At 40.5% G+C, this 14,987-nt stretch overlaps 1 protein-coding gene across 8 annotated transcripts in view; it reads left to right on the forward strand.

Annotated features, from left to right (window-relative positions):
* The first annotated feature begins 1,853 nt into the window (after positions 1 to 1,853).
* The window catches only part of LOC114548091 (KAT8 regulatory NSL complex subunit 1), a 38,435-nt gene continuing 25,301 nt past the window's right edge, over positions 1,854 to 14,987 (forward strand). For 2 of the 8 annotated variants that reach the window (XM_028567798.1, XM_028567804.1), the window contains exons 1-2: positions 5,786 to 6,309; positions 9,037 to 10,510. In XM_028567798.1, coding sequence (XP_028423599.1) covers positions 9,105 to 10,510 — 1,406 coding nt within the window. In that variant the 5' untranslated portion in view covers positions 5,786 to 6,309; positions 9,037 to 9,104. The other 6 variants (XM_028567799.1, XM_028567802.1, XM_028567800.1 and 3 more) reach the window with 6 other exon arrangements.

A 14,987-nucleotide genomic window follows, 5' to 3' on the forward strand; every position in this document is an offset into this window, starting at 1 on the left:
ATATGTTTTGTGTGTCAAATCAAAGTAAATTAAGCTGCTGGACAAATTTCCACATGTATAACATAATATGGAAATACCTAAAGTACAAATATCTCAAAATTGGACTTAAGTACAGTACGTGAGTAAATGGACTTATAGTCACTTACCCCAACAGAGTACTGTACTTGTATTCAGTACTTGTACTTTACTCAAGTATTTTCATTTTCATCTTACTTTATACTTCTACTCTGCTACATCTCAGAGGGAAATATTGTACTTTTTACAGCACTACATTTATCTGACAGCTTTAGGTGCAGCAAGTATAATGTTGAGGTACTTAAACTTATTTTTTTCTTATTTCAATCTAAAGTAAAAGTAGCAGTACAAATGAAAATACTCCATCCAAACTAAAGCTCCTGCATTCAAAATGAAGTTGAAGAAAATAAGTAGCCTACTCTCAGGAAAAAGTACTTTAAGCCTATCAAAAGACAAATAATATGATGTATTGTTGGGTTGTTATTATTATTGATGTCATTGAGAGAAGTGAGGTAATGTTGTAGCTCAACACAAAATGAAAAGAATATTTTAGAGGCCAGCCACAGTATGTAGTGCAGTAAAAGGTACTTCCCACTGAGATGTAATGGAGTAGAAGTATAAAGCAGCCTAAATTGGATATCATTTGTAATCTCAAAGCTTTTCATTTAAATAAATGTCTGTTAAGTCAATATCTATCACTGAAGGAGAAGACACAATGGTTGAGCCTATGGCCCACTGATAAAAAGTACGGTACTGCAATATTTATTATTTATATATTAGCGGCATGGCATCTCCCAGAAAAAAAATCTTGTAATCTTTTTTTCTCCATTGAGTAAAAACACACATACCAAAATGGAAGTGTGCACACAATTCTGAAAACCTAAAGCTTGTGTACCAACAACATGACTCCAGACCAAAGAAACAGAATGATCTTTATCATATGTCTGTGCTGCAGATTGCCAAACTCTCAGCACAATTCAACTGTTTTCACTCAAATACAAAAATCTAAATCAACCAGGACTGAAATTTTAAAAAAAGTAAGATGTAAAGTAGTCTTAAAGTAACGTACAAGCACCTCAAAATTGTACGTAACTACAGTAGCTACTTGAGTAAATGTAGTTAGTTTCCACCACTGGCAAAATATCAGATATTCAAACCAGTGACTAGCCCAACACTGTGTCACTCATATCATCCATCCTCTGTCCCTTGTGTCTCCTGTCTCATCAGCTCCAGCTTAAACTCTACTTTTATAAAAGGAGTTGTCTTCTCTTTTATGTCTCCTGTTTTACTTTGGGGTTAAGGATTGAGAGACCCAGCAGACCGTTTAAATCTCATCCCACCATCACCACAATCAGCACAATCTGTTGTTTAGCATTTGATGCAAGAAATAAGAGCAGATTAAACATATTGAACAAACTAATTTGCAGCTATCAGCAGTATCTGCGTGTGATTTGTAGCATGCTGTGAAAATCAGCGGTTCATTTCTAAGTTAAGACCCAAAGACAAAGCAGTAAAAATATTAGATATTATTGTAGTTGCATTGAGTGAAAACACACCAGGCTGGACTATGAGTAGCTAGCATGTGGTGCGGTGTAAACAACACTCGTGTAATGGCGCAGCTAAAGCAGCCATTTATGAATAATGTGGAGGTTGTAAATACATTTAGAAATGAAAACAATATTTTTTGGTAATGAAGTTTCGTGCTATGAACTTTCGTCCCACATTTCCGCTGTACGGGCATTTGCTCAGAGTGACAGCCGCGGGGAGCCAATGGGAAGCCTCAAATTGAAGCTTTGACCAATAGGAGCGCGGGGGGCGGTTGTTATCAAGTCGTAAACGGTTAGTAACAGGACAAGCAGGTAAGTAAGATTTTGTCTTGTTATTTTTCTCACAATTAACGAACGCGCCGCTCGTCAGGAAAAAACATTCGTTTGGTTAAACTATCGTCTGTTCGTTTTAAGCAGGTTGATTTTTTTAGCACACTTTTCTGCCAAACGTGCACAAAACGGCAGTCATTGAGAAGTCAGTATGGGATCGGGGAAGCAAACAAGCTAGCTAGCATTAGCTTAGTCTGCTAGCTAAGTTGGCTGTTATTGGCCAGGATCTCAGCGTTAGCCTTCTACGTCGATGCGCCTCAAACATTAGCATTGGCTAACGTTAGCTTCTCATCTAGCGTTGAGCGAAAGTACTGTTGTTAATTGTGTCACGAAAATCACTGGCAATGCGGTCTTTGACACGATTAGTCAATAGAGAAACAACCCTTCCTAACTTACTTTTAAATTCCTAAGCTCGGTGTAAACATTATTCAACGTGTAAAACTTTTTCATTATAAATTTCATTAGGTTATCGTTAGCCCAGCTAGCCGTTAGCTTGCCAGCTGGACGTAAAAAAAAAAAAAAAAAAAAAAAAAAAAAAACACCGTTTCCAAGACAGTTAACTTTATTTACTGCGTCTGTTCTTTCAGGGAAGACACTATGGGCAAAACATCATCTTTCAACTTAGAGATTTTGGGCTATTTTGCTTCCATAACATGTTAGTGAAGAAAAAAAAAATCCAAAATACACATTTAGGTGTTTATTTTACTACTTTGTCTATTTGTGTCTGTAGATATTTCTTAAATTCACCTAAAGTAAACGTAAGCATTATATTATACCTCGTTTGTATTCCATTTAAACATTACAATGTCAGAAAACTTGTAATACAAAAAATAATTGTCTTCTTTCATGAAGTTTAATGAAGATATCTGTTAGTTAAAATATAAAGTAGTGCCTCCCCTTATAAAGATTAAACTAATGTCTTTCTCTATGTATTTTTTGTTTGTTTTAAGGTGTCATGTTATTTACATGTGCGGTAACTGGAATTATGGCTCCCTGGATTATTGAATGGACCATTGCAACAATGGAGTTGAAGGTATTTCTAAATAGTAATTATTATTATTATCATTATTATCCTTATTGTGTGTGTGTGTGTGTGTGTGTGTGTGTGTTTCTGACAGAGCCTGTGCAATGCTCTCAACCAGTCCTCAGCTGGGGTCATGGGCTCTGAGCGGCGACCACAAAAAGGATGAGAATGCGGATACTATTGGCCGAAATGAGTGTCCTTTTTTCCTTCTTTTTTTTAAAGACTTTTAAACAAGTTTACAATTTAGAAGAACCATAAAAACAGTTACAAGATGAAACTATATACACAAAACGGCAAAAAACAACAACATAGACCTAGGCCTTGAAAATATACAAATCTAATAAACTCCCATGTTATGTGATGAGTTTAGTGTGTGTCCTTTTTCGGAGGCCTGGCTGTCCTTTAGCCGCATCTAATCAGGATCCACGCATGCCTGTGGAGTTATTTCATACAACGGGCCTGGGAGGAGACCCAAAATATTCTGGATGGATTACATATCCCAGCAAAGTGTGAGGGAAACGCCTCTCGAATCCCCCTGGAGGAGCTCGAGTATGTGGATTAGGAGGCTGGAAGTGTAGCCAATTTTGCATAGCCTGTTGCTTTTGTGACTTGGAACAGGATAAGAAGATGGATGGATGTTTTTACCAATTTCCGGTGTAGCAGACAAGGATAAATACAGGATAACTTACTGGATAATTATTAAAGATATCACCCATCTGATCTAGATGTTTTGTAGTTGGCCTCCCGAGACTTTTAATGTAGATATCCATTTGAAATTCTTTTCAGAACAGGCGAATATACATTATATAAGACAGTTTTTTTCTCTCATTCACACATGCACATACAGACATTGATAATGACTTACTTATTGTGCATGTCTTCTGGTAGTTTGATAATTCACAGAGGCCATGCAAGGCCTGTAGGAAATCCGTAGTATGCATTCATTTCATTACTTAACAGTCACAAGAAAGGATGCAACACAACCTTGTAAACATCTAATGCCCAATAAGTCTTTACTTGGAAAATCTTTTCGTACACAGGAAGTGATAAAACATGTTTATTCAAAAGTCGTACAAGACAGTAGTCACTAAAAGACTGATTGTACTGAAAGTAAAAATAGGCTGAGTGCAAAAATGTAAACTTCCTCAACAAAAACAAAAAGACAAGATATATCAGTACTATAAACACTGAAATTATTTTTGTGAAGAGCATCACACAAAGTATCGTAATAATGACTCCTCTAAAAAGATCGTTTTTAATAAAAAAGGGTAGTTACACAAGTACTTGTACAATACCTTTACAATGTAATACTTACATTATACAAAATGTGAGAGATCTATAAATTACTGAATGAAATTTAACATAGGTTATATCTCAAACGCCACACTAAAACGTCATGCTTTATTTACAATAAGCAGAAATGAATACTGAGCAACTGAACATGATGAAGTAACTGAGGAAGTTGCGAATCCCAGATAAGATGTCAGTGTCACGTGTTGTACTGGTCACTGTAACACTGCAGGCAGACTTTCATTTTGTAACTAAATGTATTGAAAGCTTCATTTTGAGCTACATGCTGTTAAATGAAGGGGTTTGTTTTCTTAGCCAATGCATGCAAGCCACAATAGATGCATGCAAGTTCACGTACATACACAAATACACTGCCATGTCTAATTTCAGTATTATGTTTTTAAAGCAGGGGCTGGGTATTGAGCCTGAGTACTTTTTTGGTGGTATAAAAATTGTCAAGTACTGAAGGCTGTCAGATTTGTAATCTGGTTTACTTGCTATTTGATCAGGTAGTTCCCAATTTAATGTAACTATGAGGCTGCAGTTTGTGGTGGCAAAGGCCAGTGTATTAAACGGTATTATATTAGAATCTTTGTTTTTATACCCACCCTGTAGTTTTCAGTGATCAGTGTAGGTGCGTTGGGTCGTATTTGTTCTTACACACAGTATAGTGGTGTATTCTCTTTGGACTAAAGCTGCATTTAACAGGCCTGTGCAGAAGAGCTCCTTCAAGTGGCCACACGCTGCACCTTCACAGAGGTGTTGCGGTAGTGGTGGGCGATCTAGTTCTTGTTAAAAGTGACACATGAGAGCCAGGCAGTCTGGAGTTGTTTTTGGTCCTGTAAACAGGGAGCGTAATGAGCACTTACTATAATTTCGCTATTCAGAAGAGCAAAGAACCCCCTTCATATATAGATAAATCAGTAAATGGTTTGTATGTACAGGTGTAGGGCTGCAACTAATGATTATTTTAATTGTCGATTGTTTTCTGGATTAGTCAATTTAGTTGTTTGGTCTATAAAATGTCAGAAAATGGTGACAAATGTGGATCAGTGTTTCCCAAAGCCCAAGGTGATGTCCTCAAATGTCTCAAAGATATTCAGTTTACTGTCACAGAGGAGAGAAGACACTAGAAAATATTCACATCTAACAAGCTGGAATCAGAGAATTCTTACTTTTTTCATTAAAAAAAAAAAGACTTAATCCAATTAATTATCAAAATAGTTGGCAACTAATTGAATAGTTAACAACTAATTGAATAATCTTTGCAGCTCTATATTTGATATAATAAAATAAGTAAATAACACGACAAAATATAATATAGGAAGCAATACATGAAGTATACATCCAAGGCCTATTTACAGAACTATTGCACACATAATGACCACTATGTTAGCAGTGTTTCCAGTTCATCCACCAGCAGCTCCTTTATATCCGTGTATACATCTATGCTTTATATCAGCCTGTGTGTCTAACAAGTGCTACGTGTTTTTGGAAGACAATGCCCTCCTGTGGTATCTTCTTTTGAGCTTTTATGTCGTTTATCTGCCCTTTACTCTAGTGGCGAGTATGAGAAATGTCTCCCGCCTACCAGCAAGCTGCGCACACACACACACACACACACACACAGCCCTCCTATGTTTGTCAGACTCAAATCCGAGGGAGAGGAGCTAGCCGCCATTTTCTAAGCGTCTCTCCCTAAAACGAGAGAAAAAGGCTCGCGACAAAACTACCATCTGGATTACCTTTCGCTTACTGAGAATCGGATTTTTTGGTGTATGATTGCCGCAAAATCGCCTACATTTGAAGTAAATCGGAGTATAAAGGAGTGTTTCACGGCCTTGTCTTTATATTCGCTTGTGTTGGCGGCGAGGCGAGCTAGCTTGGTCGAGCAAGGTGTAGACCCGAATCCGGAACGAAACCCGAGCGGCTCTGTGAACTGGGCCTATTTGGGGCAATCTGGTTGCTTTATTTTTGGATTAATTAATGGCAGAGTGATCGATTCGAGCCGCGTTTTTTTGTGTTCGAGCCCTTGGGTTTTTTCCACTAAACTGCAGGGGATTGTTGCCGAAATTCCCTCGGATAGTGCAACCTCGTCACGTGGTAGGTTCCTCCTTTTTCTTTGTTAGCGAGCTAGCTCGACAGGCAGGGTGTACTCCCAACTTGAGCTTCTGACATGTGTGTGTATTAACGTAACATGCTATTTCATTGCCCAGCAGCTAGTGTATCAAAGGACGGCCTCCGTTGGTGTACAACAGCGGGCGGCCTGTATTTATTTCCATAGTCTAATTGCAATGCACACCATGTCTCCACTCTGCAATAATGATAAGTTGTGATCCGGGTTGTCTCGTTACTCTGGACACATATGCGATGTTACAGCACCCGGATTTAACTCTGATGTCAATGTGTGTGCATGTGCTACATTTTTTATTTAAACGTATAATACATATTACTTTGGGCGTAATTGGCCTTAAACTATCAGTGGTGAGCGTAACGTTAGGGCTAACGTTACGTAGTCGGTGACTAAAATGTTTACTTGCCTAACGAGGTTTGCGTAAAAGCGCAACGGCTGTCGCCAACTAACACAAAACAAAAAATCACTAAACTGATTCACAAATTACATTCCCAGTGCGATGAGGGTAGGTAGCGTTTCACTGCAGTTCGGCTTAAGAGATTCGCACGCTAGCTTTGCGAGTAGGTTGTATTTCTTGCATCAGCAGCTTTCCCGAGCTAACGTTAGCCAGAAGCGACCCGCATTAATTTGCACGCAGTGTATAAAGTGACAACGTTTAGCGAGATCTTTATATTTCTGTTCTTGGGGAGTTTGTGTTGATGTGGAGATCGGTTGCTGTGGTTTTTCTACTGCTACGGCTCGATGATACAAACACACACACACACACGTCTTGTATGGTTTCCAGCGGAAGCTATTCAGAATTCAAGATTACGAAATAACGTTATTTATCTCCCTTTTGCATGTAGAAGAGACGCGCCAGCCTTCCGTATAAATGTACAAATGTTTTTGTAAACACCAGGAAGACATTTTGGTGATTACGTTATGTTTGGCTAACGTTTGATGTGGACATTTTTTTGTCGCATCTCTAACCAGACAGTTTACAGAGATCCTGGTGTTATAATGCACGCTGGTTAAAGCGATGCATTTAATGACGTAAACGTGTTTTTAATTTCCTCCCTTGTTCGCTGTGTTTGGAGCGGAATGGGCGGTTTTAGATGCATGTATTTCATTGCATAATCTGCTTCGGAAATACCAACATGGCGTAGTGCGCGCTGACTAGAAACTGCGGTGAAATACTGAGCCCCCATTCATCTGACCCTGCAGACGATACGCGGAGATGCAGCTCCCTTTTATCTCGTATTATTTGAAGGGAGGCTTTTTTCTTTTTTCAAAGTTTGACATGGATAATGTACAGGCAGTCTGTGTGAATGACGTGTAAACCACTGAATCCCCAGTGCACCTTAATCATGGCATTTTCGTCCTCCTTAACATATTTAATTTTAGAATCATTTTGCTGCCAGTCAGTTTTGGGGAATTGGGAATGTTTAATGGGTTCAGCTGAAATTGACACATGAACCTAGTCAGGATGACATCATGTGCTTTGGACTAATGCTGGGGCCTAAATCCACTTACTTACGCTGCCTGTGTGGACTCCTGCTGCACACTGACTCGCCAGGACACATGTTGGGCAGTGGGGTTTTGACAATTTGCATGGCCTTTTCCTGTTTCTTCCCTCACCAGAATTGAATCCAAAGTGTACTCTTTAAAGAGGAGCCTTGTGCGTAAATGACAATGAAGGCTTGTTCACACAAACATGGGTGTAGGGGGAATTATTTATTGCCCTGGGAAGAAGTAGCTCAAATGTCTGCTGTTATTCCATCTATATTGTTATAATCCCACTCACCAAGGTCAGTGCATATGATTCCATTATTTGGTATTTAATTCAGTGAAGATGGCCTCCGTAGATAATTTCGTTATTGTGATTACAATGGATTCAAATGACCTTTTTGGAATTTTGTGAGAGCCGGATGAATAGTCAAAAACATGAGTGATTTTGTTCATCTCAGATGTTCCAGACTCTTTTGTAGGATTCATTTTTAGCAACACTTCCATCCAGTAGGTCATCAGATAATTTGATTAGCCCCTTTAACTTGATTAGTTGTTGACATTTACTGTAGGTTTGTTTTTAAGTTTAGACTTGATGTTAAGCAAGTCATTTTCCACTCACTCTAATGGCTTACAGAACCTGTAGTGCAAGTATTTCCATTGTATGTTTTACTGTATAGGCCTGTACAGCCTGTCTTCATTTTGCTTTTCACTTAAATATTTCATATGGACTGATATATATTAATATTTGTGTTTTTATTAAAGAGTCAAAGCAAGATTTTGAGACTTATCTGTATTTTATATGCAGCTTTTCCTTAAATGCTTGTTTAGGCTATCAAGTTAACTGTCATTCCTTACTTGATTGCCTTCTGAATTCAGGGTGCACTAATACAAATTAATCTTCTGTAGAGCTGCTGGTTTCAGTATTAAATCAATATTCAAACATGTCCTAGGCAGTGTCTGTATACGTTTTGTTTACACTATTTTGTGGTGGGTCCATCCCAGTACGAGGTTGTGAATGTTACCTGGGATTTGTTAATGGAAAAATATCTCCACCCAACATCCTCCCACTCCAACTAGGATCAGAATTTGACATAGGGAGTTTTTTGTGTGTGCTTTGTGAGTTCATGATACTACTTTGTTAAACTTTATTTCTTGTCTCCCTTCTCCTTCTGTCTTTATTTTCTCTTTATTTATTTTTTTCTATCCAGGCTGTCCTCAGGTGGGGCAGTAAGCGGGTGGTGTGGAGCAGGCCGCGGTGCCCGTCCCTCTGCACTGCATGGCTGCGATGGCGCCCGCTCTCACCGACGCCCCAGCCGAAGCTCACCACATCCGCTTCAAACTGGCTGCCCCATCCTCGAGTCTCTCACCGGCCAGTGCAGAGAACAACGGTAACGCCAGCAACATCCTCATCCACAGCAGCGGCCCCGCAAAGTGCAAGGCCGTGTCCGAAGATTGCCCTCTTGACTTTTGTGGCGGCGACCAGGAACAGCAGCAACAGCAGCCCCAAGCCGACTCTGTGGCTCAGGCCTCGGCCCTGGGAAAGCTCCAGCCACTGGTGGCTTCTTACCTGTGCTCTGATGTGACACCTGTCCCTTCAACTAAGGAGTCAATCAAGCTGCAAGGAGTCCTCATCAAACAGTCGGTGTTGAAAAGCCACATAATACTGCCCGGCTCCCTGCTCAACGGCGGAGGAGACTTCCTGTTGCGGAAGAGGCAGGCGATCGAACTCTCTGGCGGCCAGCTCAAAAGCCTCATGAGCGGCAGCACGAACGGAGGAGGCCAGCCCATGGCACCTGTCAATGGCCTGGCCAAGAAACTGGTCACTATGTCTGGCCCTGGCTGTGTGGTGGCAGTGAATGGTGACAAGCCGTCTGCCACCACAGACCCTCAGTCCCAGAACCTGCCCTTGGACTCTGAGACCTTGACAGCGACCTTATCGGGGAATATCCCGGTAAAAGGAACCCCTAAACAGAAGCATTCCTCTGGGGTTTCTCAAAATACAGATGGAAAAAACCTCGAACCACCAGTGCTCCAGTCTGCTGCACTTTCCCCCTATACCCATGACAACCCTAACGCCACTGGACAAGTGAATTTGGACGAGGCTGATTCACACACGCCTACCAGTCAGCCCCAGGGTTGTGATAGGGAGAGACCAGGTAGCAGCCAGCAGGGCTCCCCGTCTTGCACACCTGCCCCACGGCCTCCTCTTCCCTGTACTTCTTCCTCGGACAGCCTTGATGCTCACGTTAAGGAGCGCACCCTTCTCAACAGCAGCCGCCAATCTGAGATTGAAAGCCGGCTGCGGCGCCTGCGCAAACGTCTTCAGGTTGTACAGGCCAAACAGGTGGAGCGGCACATTCAGCAGCAGCTGGGTGGCTTCTTGGACTCAGCTCTCAGCCGGCTTTTGGCCGGTAACCGCAAATCGGAGACGGCAACCCCCACGGCTACATGGAGGACGGGACGCCACTCTTCCTCGAACAACAGAGATGGCCTCGGTCGCTTCCTGAAAAGCGGCTCCATGCCTTTGGAGCTGGAGAGGTTGTATCTGAGTGGATCGGCCAACCTTCATTCAGCAGAAAGCGCCTTTGACTCTGATGTAACAGAAAGTAGCTCTGGAGGGGACTCTGACCTGGAGGAGGAGGAGCTGTCCAGAGTGGACATTGAGCAGCGACATGTCAAAATGTAAGTACAAGTGTCCTCACCCGCTGAGACATCGAGCATATTTAGGGCTGTGCATGAATCATTTAAACATGATTCTGCAGCACTGGAGAATTCACTGTTGAGGCTCAAGTTGAGCATTTAATGTGTAAAAAAATGTTTCATAGTTGCACTTTCCCCATGAACAGGTAATTTAAATTACTCTCATATTTCCATGGTGCTTGGAGCTCTTCAACTGTCCTGTGAAAGTCCCTGTATTTCTAGGCCCTGCAATATGCTACTCAGGCCTAGCAGGTGCTAATGACAATCATAACTGCCTGGTCTGCCTCAGTAGTGGTTGGGTCAAACTCCAGGGAGGGGTAGAGAGATACCATTCGCGTAGAGAGCATGTGTAGTCGTGTGGGTGGTTTCATCCTGTGGAGAACGCACAGGCTGGATTGGACTCAAAGTAAAAAGCTCTCCTGTCACACAGTGCTTCCTCCTGAGTGGGGCAGAGGCTGAAACTGAACGTTCTGTTTATCTGCAGAGAGAACAAGTAAGCTCCCACAGAGCCGGTGTATGTTTTGATTTAAACTGAAACTAAGGTGGAAATGGAGTCAGGTTGTGGTGTTTTTTTTTTTTTTTTTTTTGCAGAAGGTGTGGGTTTTTATGTGCTGCCTGTTGTGATCTCAGGTTTGCCTCGGCAGGAGCTTGCAAATGTATTCCATGGGAAATCCACATAAGAGTACTCCCTTCTGTGTCATTAGTGTTTTGGAAGGAGGGGGAAAAATACAGCAGGTGGGTCAGCGTTAATGGACTTACTGACCTGTTTAGGATTGGGTAGATTATTAACAATGTAGCTGAGAACACTGATTTTTATTATCCTTTCTTTGGTTGACTTTAGACCTTTGACCTAAATATCTTCATGACCTAACAGGAAGCTTGTATTGCAGGCATGATCCAGAGGTAGAAAATCTGCTTGTAATGTATTCATACGGTGTCTGTGGCCCATTTTAAGGTCAAAGGGGGTGTTAGTTGGCAGTTTATGTGCAAATTTATAGCACGTCATTTTCAAGGAGAGTGGACAGTGAGCTACATTTATGTGGCCTGAGATTGTAGGAGGACTGAAAGTCACATTGTCATTGTGAATCTGATTACACGAGGACAATAAAAAAAGATTCAAGTTATGTAAACAAACAAAAATGGATTGTTTTGAGTTGTCAAGATGTTTCAGATCTTTCTCATATCAAAGTTTCTCATATCAAAATTCTATAATTTTCAGATTTTTAACCTGAATATTTTGTACTTTAGCGTGTAACAAACGGATAATGACCAAGCCTAGTATTACGGTGGTAATAATAACAATAATAATGATAATAGGGATGCAACGATACACGCAGCTCAGGATGTGATACGATACACGATTTTAAGTTCACGATACATTTTTCTCTAGATATTTTTTTAACAGAATGAGCTACAGACAAATGGCTGAAAAATATTCCTTCATTAACATGAACTGTGCAAAACAGATGTGTAAGATTATCAAAAGTGCAGCTGAAATTGTATATCTAAAATAACAATTAAAAGAAAATTAAGTTTTTTTTTTTTTTTTTTTTTTTTTAAACAAATCCCACATCAAAATAACTAAAAAAACGTAATCTCTTCTAAAGAATACATTAATAAGATGTAGTGACGTCTGAAGTCAAACAAGTGAAATCCAAAGTAGATTATGCCCTAGGCCTTTTAAAGATATTGCATCACTATTTTTCCTCCCAACCGGTTGTAATCTTTACACACTTATATTGATTATTAACCGATTTACGATGCATCGTTACATCCCTTAATAATAATGTAATGTTAAGATATGGAAGTAATTACCTACATAGTGAAGGTGTATACATTGCAATGACGAAGCTTGTTGTCCTATAAAGGCTCTCATTATGTACAAGAATTGTAGGTCTGACAGCTGGGCAATGTACTGTCCCATGACTTAAGGTAGACTGTTAGTGGTTAGTAATTAACACTATCTTCTTTTGATATAGATGTTTCATGTTCTTTAGTTATAAATTGACACATTGGGGAAATAAAAGCCCTTCGGCTGATAACAAAATAGAATGACTGTATTAAATAAAAGTTTTACCGTAGCAGTTTTACTATGAAGGCTGTCTGATATTCAAAATTAATCAGATTGAGTTATCATTCACATTCAAGTCTATCAAACTTAAAATATCAAAACTGTTGCTTGTGGCCATATTGTATAATTTCTAGCCCCATATCCTGTCAGTCAGATCCAATATTTTTTTTTATATGGAGTCAGTTGATTAATTTAGTTGTTAATTATAAGCAAATCATCATTGATATTACATAAAACGTGCATCACCACACTAAATGATGTACTATTTGTAATGAAAGTGAAAGATGCAGCGAGAGGAGGTTTTGAAAGGTGAGACCCCTGAAAGTAGTAGGTGCTTTCCACTGTGTGTACATGTTCTTTGAATATGAAGGACTATTGAATTAGGCTCACTGGTTTTGTAAACAGTGATTGAGATTTGAGTGTCCGCAACATCCGGGGTCATTATGATAGAAACTGGAAGTGGCAACGTTTTAAACAGGTTCTCATTAAAGTAGGAATATACTGTTGAAATGAAAAAGATGCAAATGAATTTGGCTGGGACCGAGAGTATTTAGATAATTAAACCTCTAAATGAGGTTGAAGGCTGCAGGGGTGTTCATTAGGGATCCGGATTTCCAGAATTTCCGACTTGAAAACGTGGAACATGTGAATTGTGTAGATCTGTTTTTAAAAGACATTCAAGGCCTTTAGGACACAGTCTAAAGATCATACGTGTTGCGCTGCGCCTAAAAAGCCGCATGAACGTAAAAACGGAGAGAGAATCCGGACGGGGGAGAGAGGATGGGTGGTGAGAACGAGATATTTATTTATACAACGTTCTGCAAAAGCAGTACATATTATTGCCAATGAGAGCGAATCATGTACCGGTCATTCCGTTGAAGTGCAGGGTCGGTGATCGCGGTAGCCCATCGACCCCACGCACAGCTGTCATTGCCATCAGATTATTGGCCCCGAGCAGTGGAAAATAAATCAATAACGCAACAATAGTAGTTAGTAACCTACTCATTGGGTTATGTGTTGAACACACCTGATGCAACGGATGGTTCAGTTGTGCTCTAGCAGAGTGAGCTGGAAAATGGGCAGGTAGGGGTGTCTGGAGTGGGAACCCAAGGTCTAGGTTATTATTATTATTATTATTATTATTATTATTATCAAGCTCTTTTTTTTATAATTAGTGAAATGTTGGTCATAAATTTATTTTCATTTGTGAATAAATATAATCCTCACGTTTTCTGAATCATTCCTTTTGATTCACAGAATATGATTGTGAAGGGCAAACATTGCCAGAGGAATTAAATGTTTAGGCGAAGGCTGTAATTTGTGAAAAAAATTATTTAACTGCAGTGCCTGAATTTCAGTGCGGGAATTGCACATAATTTCATTGATTCCTGCAGATTTGGCACTTACAATGCGGGGCATTCCCGTACGAATTTACAGCGATGTCCCTTAATGTTCAGCACATGTTTACACCGGTGCAGAATGTGGGACTCCACAAACCAGAAAGCCTAAAATTGAGTCCTATGTGCGGTGCTAGAGAGGTAGAATGATTGCTTCTTGCAAGTTCCACAGATTAAACAAACAGTGAACTCTAATATATATAAAGGTGGTTCATGATCAGGGCGTGGTGGTATTTTGTAAGTGGCTCGGGTGGACTCTCCATATATTTTCCTGCTTTTTGGACCTTTGCCAATCACATGCCTCATTCATGAATATGAGGGGTGTGTTGATTGATAAATTAAGTGATTTGTTAAACTTGATTGTCATTTTATTTGAAACCGTGTTGCTCTGATAATCAACTGGGCTGCCCAAAATGTCAATCAACAACCACGCCACTGGGAGGAGAGCTCCGGAGACGGACCTTCGTGGCTAAAGCAACTCTAATTCAGCCAGCAGCCAACTCCAGCGGCGGGGGTCTGATTCCGGACAGCCCCGACTCCCCGCCAACTCTCTTTAGCTGCCAAAAGACCCAGCTACGAACCCCGGCGTTGGGGTCTGCGCTGGCTGAATTTGAGCTGCTACAGCCGCAAACTGAAGATCTGTCCCCGGTCCTGCAGCCCCCTCGCCTCCCAGGCAAAGTAGTTTCGTAGCGGCGGGGGAAGAGGGACCTGAAGGTCGACCGGAGGTAAAAAAACAAACACAAACTGTTTGCTGTAAATGACAAATGTCAGTTGGGTGTTGTGAATGGTAGACAGTAACTCAGCCCAGGTGATTATCGGAGCAACACTTTCAAAATAAATAAAATGTCAATCAAGTTTATGCCATTTTTCAATTCATGAATGTAAGATTGGGTAAAATGAGAAAACACAGTTTTTCACTTGCGTTTTCATCACCCCCACCCAATAAATGAATAGAGGTTTATAGTTGAGCGTAGGATTTAACCTTTTGTCG

Source organism: Perca flavescens, chromosome 21 (assembly GCF_004354835.1).
Source record: "Perca flavescens isolate YP-PL-M2 chromosome 21, PFLA_1.0, whole genome shotgun sequence".
NCBI lineage: Eukaryota > Metazoa > Chordata > Actinopteri > Perciformes > Percidae > Perca > Perca flavescens.